Source organism: Podarcis liolepis (genome assembly GCF_965112155.1).
Source record: "Podarcis liolepis genome assembly, chromosome: Z".
Classification (NCBI taxonomy): Eukaryota; Metazoa; Chordata; class Lepidosauria; order Squamata; family Lacertidae; genus Podarcis; species Podarcis liolepis.
In genome coordinates, this window is record NC_139570.1 from 36,879,257 (window position 1) to 36,891,376 (window position 12,120).

Consider the following 12,120-nt stretch of genomic DNA (forward strand, 5'->3'; position numbering starts at 1 on the left):
TGCTTCCCTCCCAAGCATAGTCCTCCCTTTCATTTTACCTTGTCAGCAACACTATGAGGTAGGTTAGGCTGAGAGATAGCGACTGGTTGAAGGTACCCAGTGAGTGGGGATTTGAACCTGGTTCTTCCCAGTCCTAGCTGCATACCAACCATACTTTGAAAACTCATGGCAAGAATCCCCGGAACTGTAAGTTTGTTAAGGGTACCGAGAATTGTAAATCAGTAAGGGGTAAACTACAGATCCTGGTATGCTTTGGGGGAAATCTGCTTGAAATTTATGGTGTGTACATCGCTTTTCAGTGAGTGAGAGGTGGGTAAAATAATGTCTGTATGCCTTGGGCTTTATGTTAGCATGCACAAAACACTACTGCTTTTGCATTAACCAACCAGGCAGGATGGTTAAATGACACTAGTGGGAAAAGCACCTACCTAGCTTACCTCCCAGTACCACTCAATGCATGTTCCCATAAAGGAGACAATACAGTTAGCCGAAAGGGCCAGCAACACTTTATCTTTAATGAAGGCCCTGATGACTTTGGTCAAGGTCAGACAGAGTTAAAATCAGGAGCGCAACACAAACTATTAGGTACATCAGTAATAACAGTAGGGGAAGCTATCCTATGCCCAGACTACCTCCCTGCCAAGGGGAGCAGATGAAGTGGCCTTATACTGAGCCAGGCCATCTAACTCAAAGTTTTCTACGATGATTTACAGTGCAAAGAAAGGTTTTCCTCATAACGTGCTACTTGGAGATCTCAAGAGTCTGAACCCAGGACTTCAGGATACAAAACGCATGCTATGAACTATGAACGCATGAACTACGGCCCTCCCCCTTCTGTCTGTATATCATTTGTTTGAAAGGTTTGTGAAATACAAATACGAATTCCGTCCCCTCATTTTAAACCAATCATTTACCCTCCACTTATTTTAGGCGTTGTGCCTTTTGAACATAAGAAGATGCCTTTTACTTAGTCAGACCATTGGCCTATCTGGCCTAATATTGCTTACACTGACTGGCAGCTGCTCTCCTGGATTTTCAGATAGGAATCTTTCCCAGCTACACCTGGAGATACCATTATGGGGGCAAAAGGGCTATAGGTTGGTGGAAGAGCATCTGCTTTATAGTCCCAGGTGGAATCCCTTGCAACTCCAGGTACAGATGAAATATCCCCAGTCTGAAACCATGAGAGCTACTGTCCATGCTGACAATATTGAGCTATTGACTCAGTACAAGACAGTTTCCTACTGAACCTGGGACTTTCAGCAGGCAAAGCAAGTGATGTATCACTCACTCATGGTCCCTTCTGAAAGAATGGGTTGTATCCGACTACTGAAAATAGACCCACTGAAATGGATAAACTTAAGTTAGTCATGTCTTTTCATTTAAATGGGTCTACTCTAACCAATGTTGTACACAACCCATTCATTTCAATTACTTTTTTAAATACAACCCAATATCTTGACTTACCCTACTCTCTTCACACAACTGTGTCTGATCTTGAGGATCCTTTAAGACACATTAGTTTCACTTTGCTATGAGAAAATATAAATACTTCTACTCACATGAGTGCAAAATTTCTGGGGTGGGTTCCCACAGGTGATTCCTGATGGCTCCACTCGTACTGTTGCGTATTCCTTCATGGGCACGGCCCTGGGTTGGCAAGCGTAAAATTCCCACATTGGCCCATTGTCTGTGGTCACCCAGGATTTGCAGATGTCATACTGTCCCATGACCAGTGGGAGGCAGTGCAATAAGAAAGCAGCGTGGTGCAGCATGGCAGCTGTGACTAAGCGCAAGGATCCTGGGCAAAGGAGATGCCTAAAGTTTTGAGCAAGGCAGATCCTGGCAAGGGGAGGCTTTCGGGATCAGCATGGAAACTCCACATCTAATACAAACAGCAAACACTTAGGAGGTCCAGGTGATGACGCTTGAAATGCGTGTTTAGGCAAGAAGAAAGTCTCTGTTACAGCCAATACATTTCTAGATGAGCTTGTTCAGAGAATTTGGGCAAAACTTTCCAGGCCTGCTGATCAGTCATCAAAAGTCTTCCTTAACTTCATTGTGTGTGTGTGTGTGTGTGTGTGCGCATAAATGATCATCCAAATCAGTGTGAAAATATCTAGAGGTGACTCTCCTCAATCAATCGATAGAACTATCGAGTTCTGATTCTATGACGAAATTTGATCAGTGAAGGAGGGGGGTAGAAGGAGGCAATGCGGTTGGGGCTAGATCAAGTTTTCTTCAATCTTATTTCCCCATCTGCTACAACGTGAAGCTTTCTAAAGTGCTTTGAAGCTGCAATATGCTATGTTTTATTTTAAGGGGAAAAATATTTTATGTAAAAAAATAATGTAGCATGATATGGAACATGGAAAGGGCATTAATCAAATCTTTGGGAGTACAATTTCCTTGAAAGTAAGTGTGTGGCTCAAGAGAAGTTTGACTTGGCAAATTTGTCCACTGTTGATGGAGCTGTGGCCTATCTATTTTTAAAAACAAAAAACAAAAATTGGATATATCTGTGGGTGTTTTCTGGTGTGCTTTTGTCTTCTTTCAAGAGAAGGGAGGCACTCATAGAAAACTACTGCTGGCTTCCACCAACTTTATCGCAAAGTATCCAAAGCTTCCGGCTACAGACTGAGGATCCTCCTGAGTTTTTCTTGCTTCTCCTTGACGACATAAGGAGAAAGCAGCTAACTCCTTCGCGAAAACTGCCTGAAACCACAACAAAAATTGAAAAAGTCAAACCTGCAAAAGAGAGTTCCCCACAGAATGTTTTAAGGGAGAGCGTAACTCTCAAGGTTGTTAACGTTATATGTGGGTTATGCAAAGGCTTTTCTCAGAATTGTCACATCTCTGTTACCATAAACAGACAGATGAAAAAATTACAGCCCCTAAAGAAAAAGAAGAATGGACCATGAACAGGCAAGACAAGGCATGGAGGCCTGACAGGAAAATGGGTAAGTCTTAAAGAGCCAAGCTAAATAAATAACATAACCAGACAAACAGAGGCACAAGTCCAGCCTCCATGCAGAGGATTTATTTGATCAATGAAATTTAATAAAAAACAATTTGAAGGACTAATCATATTTAAGGCTCTCCTAATACACAAAGAGCAGTGACCTCTCCCGTTGTTCACTGGACTTTAATTCAACATCTCTGCAGTCTTGCCCACTCCCATTCCAATAGAGCCATTATAAAAATATGAAAAATAACAACCCAAAAACCCTCAATCATAAATCAAAATGACTAAGAACAAAACACACATATGAACACTCACATTGCAAAGCCAAAACTGCTCCCACACAAACACACACACACAAAATCCCATTGCAGATTCTACAAAGTATGGTGGCGTTTGGAGAAAAGCCTGATTGCAGACTAAATTTCCCATCCCTTCTACAACTTCTCAACCCTATGAAAAGACCACTTGAATAAGATATGCAGAGTATTTATTTATTGGTTAGTCTACATTTTCTATGCAAAATCTTCAGTTACATCTCCATGCACATTAAGGGAGGAGGGAAGGGGGGGAGAAGGAGACGGGAAATGGCACACCTATTCAGTAAGCATGCTTTTTCTCCCCTTTAAAAAATAATAATAAAAGGCTGAAAGCTAACCTGATCAAGATAGTCAGATAAAAAAGCAAGACCCGTCTTCTATGCTTTGCCCTCTAGCTGTTTAGAGGCACCTTTCTGAACTGCGTTGGCCCAGAATAAACTCCCAAAGAAAGATAGTCTGGTTGCTATTTTTAAAGTCATGAGTAAATTGGGGGTGGGGAGGAAATAATGAAGCAAAGTGAGACAGAAATTGCTCTATAAGCCTTGCTGACATCATGTCTGCCTTTTCAGTGATTTTTTTTTTAAATGAAACAATTTCCTTATCACATCAGATTTGTCATGAGCTCTTGTGATAACATAAGAGGCGTAATAGTTTTGTCATCCCAAACCCACATTTAGTTTTGGATTGGGCCTGGGGATGGTGGCAGAGAGTTGAAAATGGGGAAAACAAGCTGACAAACTGACAAATCTATTTTCAGAAATGTAGAAATATCAAAATTTTACACTGGAGCAGGTTGACAGGAAAGGAAAGGAAAGGAAAGGAAAGGAAAGGCATCTATAATATCAGTTGCTATGTTGCTGCATTTGTTAAATGCTACACATTCCCAGCAGACAATATAAAACTGATTTGGTGTGTATTCGTGGAAAGCCAAAGAGGCAAGCTGTCTCATTATTAAATTTCGCATTTCAATATCACAGGTGTTTTGTGGAAAGAGCTTGCCAGCATTGCCTTCAAAGAACATGGTGTAAGTATTGGGTCATTTTTTTCTTTTAAAAAAGAAAAAGGTCTGGAACTAATAGCTTGGCTAAGGTTGGGTTTCAATTCCTACTGCAAAAATATAAATCTTCACCTGATATTTATTAAGAAACTGCACTTCCCAGGAAGAGCAGAATCAATGCCTTTATTTTCTTTTAAGAGTACAAGGCAGTCACAGGGGACTGATAGCCAGCCCCACAAAATTAGATTTTATCTGGGTATCTGGACTTCCTTCTTTTCTCTTTTATTGGATTAACATGCTTCTGAAATAAAGAGGCAACCCAGAGTTACAATGCCCTGCTGGGGAATTAAGTGCAGAAAGTAAACTTGATTGTTCCACCAGGCAATTAAATGTAGTCTTTCCCAGAAGTGGTACTTTTAAAGAAAGGGGGAAAGCCTGAGTATGAAACAGATTGTACAAGAATCTGTTTGGGGAGCGGTTTGGCGGGAGTTGGATACTTATTTTGGGGCGTACCCCTATCCTCTTCAAACAGATTGTGTTGTTTTAATCGTCTTTTTTAAAAAAAGTTAGAAAATAAATCTGAAATGTGCTACACAGAAGAGATACAGACACAGTAATAGAATGTTTAACAGCTCAGAGAAGGAATTATGTTCCCAGGAGAAGCAACAAAACTTTCATTCATAAGTAGCTGCCATCCTCAATATATTTCTAGTCCCAGAGTGTTCCATGTTCCCTTCCTTAAATCCAGTTCCCTTTTCAAACTGATGTTTTACATGCAGATATTTCAAGGACTCGGGTTAGAAAACAGGAAATAAGAAGTCATACAATTGCCCCTTGCTTTGCACGAACTTATTTTTGGGGTCTTAAAATCAATTGGGATGACATCACTCTCTGGCAGAAGATGGAGAGATCTGCAAGTAACTTCACTTGTGTATGAGAAGGCTCTGACAAGGAACCTGAAAAAAGTTAGGCATTGTGGGAGGGAGCATATTGTGGAGAGACAAATTAAGTTTTTTGCAAATTAAAAGCCAAGTGGCAAAACACTTTAGAGACCATGTCTTTAAAACTTGCACCAGGAGGTGAAGCAGCAGACACAGCAAACTGTAGGGAGTGGATGGATTTCAGAAAGTTATGCCCAATCAATCAATATTAATATGAGGAGTTTTTTAAAAGTCCATGCGTATGTCGTTCCCTGCCCTTATAATTTTGTAAATAATTTTAGCATATGCATGGAGCAAAGCACACTTTAGTTACAGAGAAAGATTGGGCAGGGGGAGTGAGAAAGAGGGGTGTGTGTGCAGGATGTTATCAGGAGGGTGAATCCTAATTTATTTACTGTTAGGAGAAGGAGAAGGAGAGGGAGAAGAAGTTGAATCCAGTGAAGTTCTACCCAGCATAGAGCCACTGAAATTTATGGAAACCTTAGTAAATTGTGCCCATCAATTTCAATGGGTTTCTGCTGAGTAGGATTAACACTGGATGCGACCTAATAGTAACAATAGATTAAATGTGAACCGCTGGGCAGTCTAGTCAAAATGCAGCAGATGAAAAGGCCGGCTGAGAAGAGAAAGTCAGAAGGTGGGGAGGGGGAGAGACCTGTAACTAAACACCATACAGATTGCTTTGACTCCTGAGTGCCTTTTGCTCAGAGGCAAAAGAAAAGTAGCCCTAGATGAAGAAGTCAGCCGCGAGAACCGGGAAGGGCTAATAATAAGAGGGTGCTTTCAGAAGAAAATAGTGAGAGCCATAAAAGCAAATAAATAAATAAAATACAACACAATACAAAGCCTGCCGCATCTCCACCCGGAGGAGCCGCTTGTTAGGTAACTTTTCCTCCCTCTGCTAAACAGCGGCGGCGGCGCTTGGGAATTTCCCTACTCGCCTGCCCGGGAGTGCTAAAGAACAGCTCCTTTGCTGGCGGCGGCGCCGACGCCTCCCGTCCCACCCCAGATCCCCTCACGCCCTGCTGGGGCTGGGGATCTGCTTGGCTTACCGGCATCCGCAGCTCCTGTAATCCGGCGCAGTGACGGAGCAGAGAGAAAGGAGAGAGAGAGAGAGAGAGAGAGCCCCAGATCGAGGCGGCGCGCAGGGCGGAGGGATGGATGGCTTCCCTGAACGCAAGGCGAGCCCTAGCCTCGCTCGCTGCCTCCGGGGTGCCCTCGGGAACCCAGCGCGTCCCGCCCGCGATCTGGACGCCGTTGGGGGATCCTCGCCCCCCTGCAATACACAAAGTTGTGTACGAAGCGAACTGCCCGGCCAAGGGGGGTCGTGGTGGGAAGGAGGCGAGAGAAGTCCCTTTCCTCCCTTTCCTCTCTCCTCCTCTCTCTTCTTCTCCTTCCTCTCGCTTTTTAAAATCTCCGCTTCCTTCCTTTCGGCTTCCAAAGCGAGGTCTGGGTACGATGGCAGCGCCCGGGAGGGTGGATGGAGAGAGGAGCCAAGTTCAACTTTTTCCTTTCGGAAAGAAAACGCCCCACCAGAGGATCCCGCTCTCCTTCATCCCCTTCGCTCCCCACCCGACGCTCCCCCTCCCTCCCCTCCCGGGTCGGTCTGGGGAGGGTTTTACACACACACACACACAGAGCGCAGATAAGAAGCCTTGGCTCTCCTTTGCTCAGCCTCTCTGCGGGCAGGACGGCTCCGATCCCCCTCGCTGGCACTCAAGGGCGGGTAGATGATGGATGCAAAGAGAGGGATGGATAGATAGCTGGCATCTCTCTCTCTCTCTCTTTCTCTCTCTCTCTCTCTCTCTCTCCAAGTTCAGGCACGGAGCCTCAAATCCTTTTGGCCATCACTTTCAATCACCAGCAGAGCTTTTATCCCCGCGCCTGATTCAGGCTGCGTAACTTCCTCTGTGTTGCCTTCACACACCACGCACCATCCCACCCGGCCGGGCGCTCTTAAAGGTGCAGCCGGGAAGGAAACGCAGCCATGGCAGGGCAAGGGGGGGGGGGGAGGGGACACGGTGCGAGAGAGGGAGAGAGAGCGCTTGTAAGAAAGAAACAAAAAACAAAACAAAACAAAAAAAGGAAAACAGAAGTAAATCCCAAAGGGAGGAGAAAACATAAAAGCAGGACAAGCCGCGTCTTGCTGAAGGAGCTCTTCAGCCAATGCACCTTCATTTAGCCAGAACAAGCCCTTTCCCCGCAAAGGACCCTCGCCTGCTGCCGCAGGTTAGAGAGCTGTAGGTCCCTTTGAGGATGCTCTCCTGTGGCCCCTCCAGATTTTGTTGGACTCTTAACACTCCCATTAGCCTGGGCCAGTAAGACCAATGGTTAGGGATTGTGGAAGTTGAGGTCCATAGGGCATCAGGTTGGGAGTCTGCCCCAGAAGGAATCTTGCCAGTAAGTGGCACCCCTGTTACAGAACAGTCTCCCCAGAGAACCTCACCTGGCACCATCTTTGTGTGTCACCTACAACTTTAAGTTCTCCCAGGTCATTAAAAAAATCAAAACCTCAAGTCTGATTCTCTCCATTTTAAAATATGTGATTTAACTTTGGATTAGGGTGAGTTTTCTTTTCTTGTTGTACTTGTGTTGCTTTGATTTCATAGTTTCATGTTTTATTTTGTATTTAAATTCATTTAAATGCACATTGTTCTTATTGTTAATTTTTTTTAAAAAAAATAAGTTATTTTAAAAAATGCAAATTGTTTGCATAGTCATTTACTGCAAATGTTATCAGGGTAGGATACAAATAGTATTAATGAAACAAACAAGCCAAGTAATTAATTAATTAATGTATAAGATCCAGGTGCTAGCATCACAAGGGGACAGACCAAATGTCCATTTGCTGGACCCCATTCTAGTCCAACACCCTGTCCTCTTACAATATCACTTATATCCCCCCTTTCCTCCAAACAGCTCACAGAATTATACACAGCTTGTCACTTCTTCCACTTTATTTTCACCTGGAACAATTTTCTGGAAACAACTACACTAAAATTCTATCTATCTATCTAACTAGCCACCCACCCATCTTTAAAATTTATATTCTACTTTCTCATCATAAGAAAACAAAGAGACTTAAAACAATAAAATGAACAATTAAAGCAATGGTCATCAAATTATCAAATCAATAAGAAAAAACAACAAGGCAGGAAGTAATGGAAACAATCAGAAAGCAGGACATAGGGTGCCCCCAGGCTGGCAGTATTTTTCAGGAGGGATTCAAGCACATACTGTAAATTTAAAGGTAAAGGTAAAGGGACCCCTGACCGTTAGGTCCAGTTGTGGATGACTCTGGGGTTGTGGCACTCATCTTGCTTTATTGGCCGAGGGAGCCGGCGTACAGCTTCCGGGTCATGTGGCCAGCATGACTAAGCTGCTTCTGGCAAACCAGAGCAGCGCATGGAAACACCGTTTACCTTCCCACCAGAGTGGTACCTATTTATCTACTTGCACTTTGACGTGCTTTCGAACTGCTAGGTTGGTAGGAGCAGCGACCAAGCAACGGGAGCTCACCCCATCACGGGGATTCGAACCGCTGACCTTCTGATTGGCAAGCCCTAGGCTCTGTGGTTTAACCCACAGCGCCATCCACGTCCCTACTGTAAATTTAGATTTGAACAATTAAAGTGGATTAAACCATTTTCTTGCTCTGGCATAACAAATGCATTTTTTTAAAAAAACTACAGATTTTTTTTGCAGTTTGGAAAGTGACAGGGAAAAGCACTGAGGTGTGTGGTGAATGAATGATGAATGGGAGAATGTTTAAGCAGCCCATAAGGAAATCAGGATGAATGCAGAACAAATGTTCCTTATCATCTTAAGTTCCCCACTAACAAATCACAATGAATGCTCAATATAGACTAGACATAGTCTAATGTCTGCATAAGCTTTGTTGAAGCAAACCAGGATGAATGCTGAATAAAGAGGACATCTGAAGGAGGCTACAGCCCATCAAAGCAACACAAAAGAAGGCAAAGAGCCCATCCATAGTTTCAATAGGGGTAGACAAGCACCAGTGTTCTATGCATGTGTTTCTACACATGTGTAATTGAAATAACTTCATAATGCTTCCTCCCCTTCCATCCCTTTCCTCTGTTCTTTCTCTGTCCTGGGCTAGTTCAGTGTTAATAAAGTACATTAAGTGTAGGCAAGGCCAGAGAAAAGCGCTTCACCAAAGGCACAGGGAAAATGTATTCCATTTGCCTCCACTGCTGGAGTCTCATATATCACATTGCAGGGATAGCCAAGCCAAGGCAACTCAGGAAATGCTTTAAGGTCCATTTGATGTTCAAGGAAAGAGAAAGAAAATTCCTGATCTTTATCAGCTCTGGGGAAGGAGGCAAGCACAAAAACAGGAGGGGGAGAGCTTTTAGAGGCAGAGTCTATAATTAGCAACCCATCAGATGTGAAATTTGTCTTTCTACTCATTAAAATGAAGACATTTGTTTTGAGATGGATGTTTTGTTGCTGTTTTGCTCCAGTGGCATATCCACATCCAGTCTTGAGGACTGCAATATTCCCACAACTTTCCTGTCCAACAAACGTTTTAAACAACTTCTCCAAATGGAGTTGCTCTAAGGCATTTTGGTGGAAAACATCTAAATGGTACTCCTTTCCTAGGGACAGATGAAACTGTAACTTTTCGTTTCTCTTGTTTTCCCAGTCTTAAAGTTTGCCACATTTCCACATCAGTTTGCAAGAAAAAAAATAAATCCTCATAAATATTTGCCAGACTTTTTAGTGTGCTGCATTTCTCCTAATATACACTGTCAGGGCTGCCGCCCAGTCCCAGCTCACATAGGACCAAGTCAGCCCGCGTTCAGTTTCAAAGAGTCTTTATTGGATTACAGGTTCCATTTCCAAACTGCAACGTGCAGCCCTACTTCTTCTAGGTCAGAACGACGAAGACCCGTCTGAGTCTCCGCCTCTAGCGCACCAGCTTAATACCCTAGCCTTGCTCCACCTCCTGCGCCTTTCCTTCCGTCTCTGGGTCCTCCTGCCCCCCTGGGTCTCTCCTTTCCTACTCCCTTCTGGCGCGGACCCCCCTGACCCTTCCGCCTCCTTGCGGCGGGCTTTGGGACTCGGTTCACTCTCTGGGCTGCTGGCTGCGCCAGCTTCCGTTACATTTGAACTTGGCGCGCGCGCCCAACTCTCCACTTTCCTCTTGATCGTTTCCTCGCTCCCCGAGGTGGGCGTGACTACTCCTGACTCATGCCCTCCCTCCTTCTGAAAGTCTCCGGAGCCCGATATCTGGTCCCCTTTCTCCCCGCTGCTCCCGGCTGGGAACGTGGGTCCCGATCTCCAACTGCTGCTTTCTGATCCCTCTCTGGACCCTTCTTCCTGGGGTGTCCCCCTGCTCTCCCCCCTTGCTCTGGCTGCTGGCGCTCCCTTCTGGGAATCCTCGGACTCGCTAGACAGGCTCGGTGATCTCGGGTCGTCATCCCCACTCATCCTTCCTTCGTATTCCTCCCCCTCGCTCTCTGTCTCCTCCCTTCTCTGCGTCTCTGCTCCTGAACCCCTGACATCCATCCCCCCCTCGAAGCCCCCCCTTCCCCCCTCCCCGCTTTCAAGGGTGGTTGGTGGGTGCTCCGTCATCACGGGAGTGAATGTCGGATACAGTTCGCTCCCCGTTGCTGGCCGCCAACTGAAGACCTCCGAGTCTTCCTCCCCGCGTTCGTCAACGGTGGTCTCCTCCGCCTCCATCTCGGTGCCGCCGTGCTCGAAACCAAGGTCCTCCCCGCAAACGTCCATGTCCGTCTCTGCGTCTGTCGCTGGACCTGGTGTCTCCTGCCACTTCCGGCGCCACTGCTCCTCTGGCCGATCGTCCCACCAATACGAGTTGTCGGACGCCGAACCCTCCGGTGACCCCTCTGGGGAACGTGTGCGCGGTGCGGGTTCCCCTTCCGAGTCGAAGCCATGGAACGTGCTGGAGGAAAGCGTGGGCGTGAACAACCAGTCGTCGAAGAAGCCCGCTGGCATAGGTCTGTGTGGGAAAAGGGCATGAAACTCATCCTTGAGCAGGGGTTCCTCCAAGGCGTAGTCCGGCACCCAGCTATTAGTACTGGCCCGGGTGCCCTCCCTTGCTAGTAGATATTCTACTCCGTCTTCCCCCCATCTGGAGTCCAAAATCTCCGTGACTTCGTTGATGGGGTCCTGCTGTGGCAATCTTCCCACCTCCGTCCGCTCCGGAGACTGACTCGGTGCCGTTCCTGGTTCCTGGAACCTGTGCGGTGCCCTGTAGGGAGTGAGCACCGACCTGTGGAACACCGGATGCATCCTGGAACCCTCTGGTAGCACCAGCCGGAAAGCCACCGGGTTGATCTGCGCTTCGACTCGGTATGGACCGAGTTGCTTGTGCCCTAGCTTCCTCTTGGCTAACGATCGGGTCGGCACCGCGTGGGCTGCCAACCAGACCCAGTCTCCCACTCGGATCTCCTCGCCAACTCGCCTGTGCTTGTCAGCTTGGACCTTGTATGCGTGCTTCGCCAGCTCCAGCTGCCGTCTGAGTTGATCGTGGACCTCTTGCAACTCAGATGCGAAAGCGTCCGCCGTCTGTGGTTCCCCTTCCCCCACTCTGTCCAGTCCCGGGAAGGTTCTGGGATTCCTCCCATTGTTGGCGAAGAACGGCGTCACCCCTGTGGATACGTGTTTCGTGTTGTTGTAGGCGAATTCGGCGAGCGGCAGGTAATCCACCCACGTCGCCGGCTGTTGATTGGCATAGCATCTCAGGTACTGCTGCATGATGGCATTGACCCTCTCCGCTTGCCCGTTGGTCTGCGGGTGCCTTGCCGATGTCAGGTTGATCTTGACGTTCAGGAAGCCCATCAGCTTTTGCCAGAAATTCGAGATGAACTGGCGTCCGCGGTCGGACAGTATAGACCGTGGCAGCCCGTG

General features: G+C 46.3%; 1 protein-coding gene and 2 long non-coding RNA genes across 12 annotated transcripts in view; 1 reads left to right on the forward strand and 2 right to left on the reverse strand.

The window, feature by feature from the left end:
* The window catches only part of NTNG2 (netrin G2), a 124,226-nt gene extending 117,057 nt beyond the window's left edge, over window positions 1–7,169 (reverse strand). For 2 of the 10 annotated variants that reach the window (XM_083485555.1, XM_083485556.1), the window contains exons 1-2: window positions 6,273–7,168; window positions 1,563–2,715 (exon numbers count right to left, since the gene is read on the reverse strand). In XM_083485555.1, the coding sequence (XP_083341681.1) occupies window positions 1,563–1,775 (213 nt within the window). In that variant the 5' untranslated portion in view covers window positions 1,776–2,715; window positions 6,273–7,168. Of the gene's footprint in view, window positions 1–1,562; window positions 2,716–3,620; window positions 3,734–6,272 lie in introns of those variants that run through there. The other 8 variants (XM_083485559.1, XM_083485558.1, XM_083485552.1 and 5 more) reach the window with 7 other exon arrangements.
* The window catches only part of LOC310698484, a 219,114-nt gene that overhangs the window by 155,818 nt on the left and 51,176 nt on the right, over window positions 1–12,120 (reverse strand). The gene's annotated exons all lie outside the window — the stretch shown is intronic.
* The window catches only part of LOC310698483, a 30,373-nt gene continuing 21,133 nt past the window's right edge, over window positions 2,881–12,120 (forward strand). Inside the window, exons 1-2 of the long non-coding RNA XR_014521554.1 lie at window positions 2,881–2,960; window positions 4,260–4,306. This is a non-coding gene — a long non-coding RNA (uncharacterized lncRNA). The remainder of the gene's footprint in view (window positions 2,961–4,259; window positions 4,307–12,120) is intronic.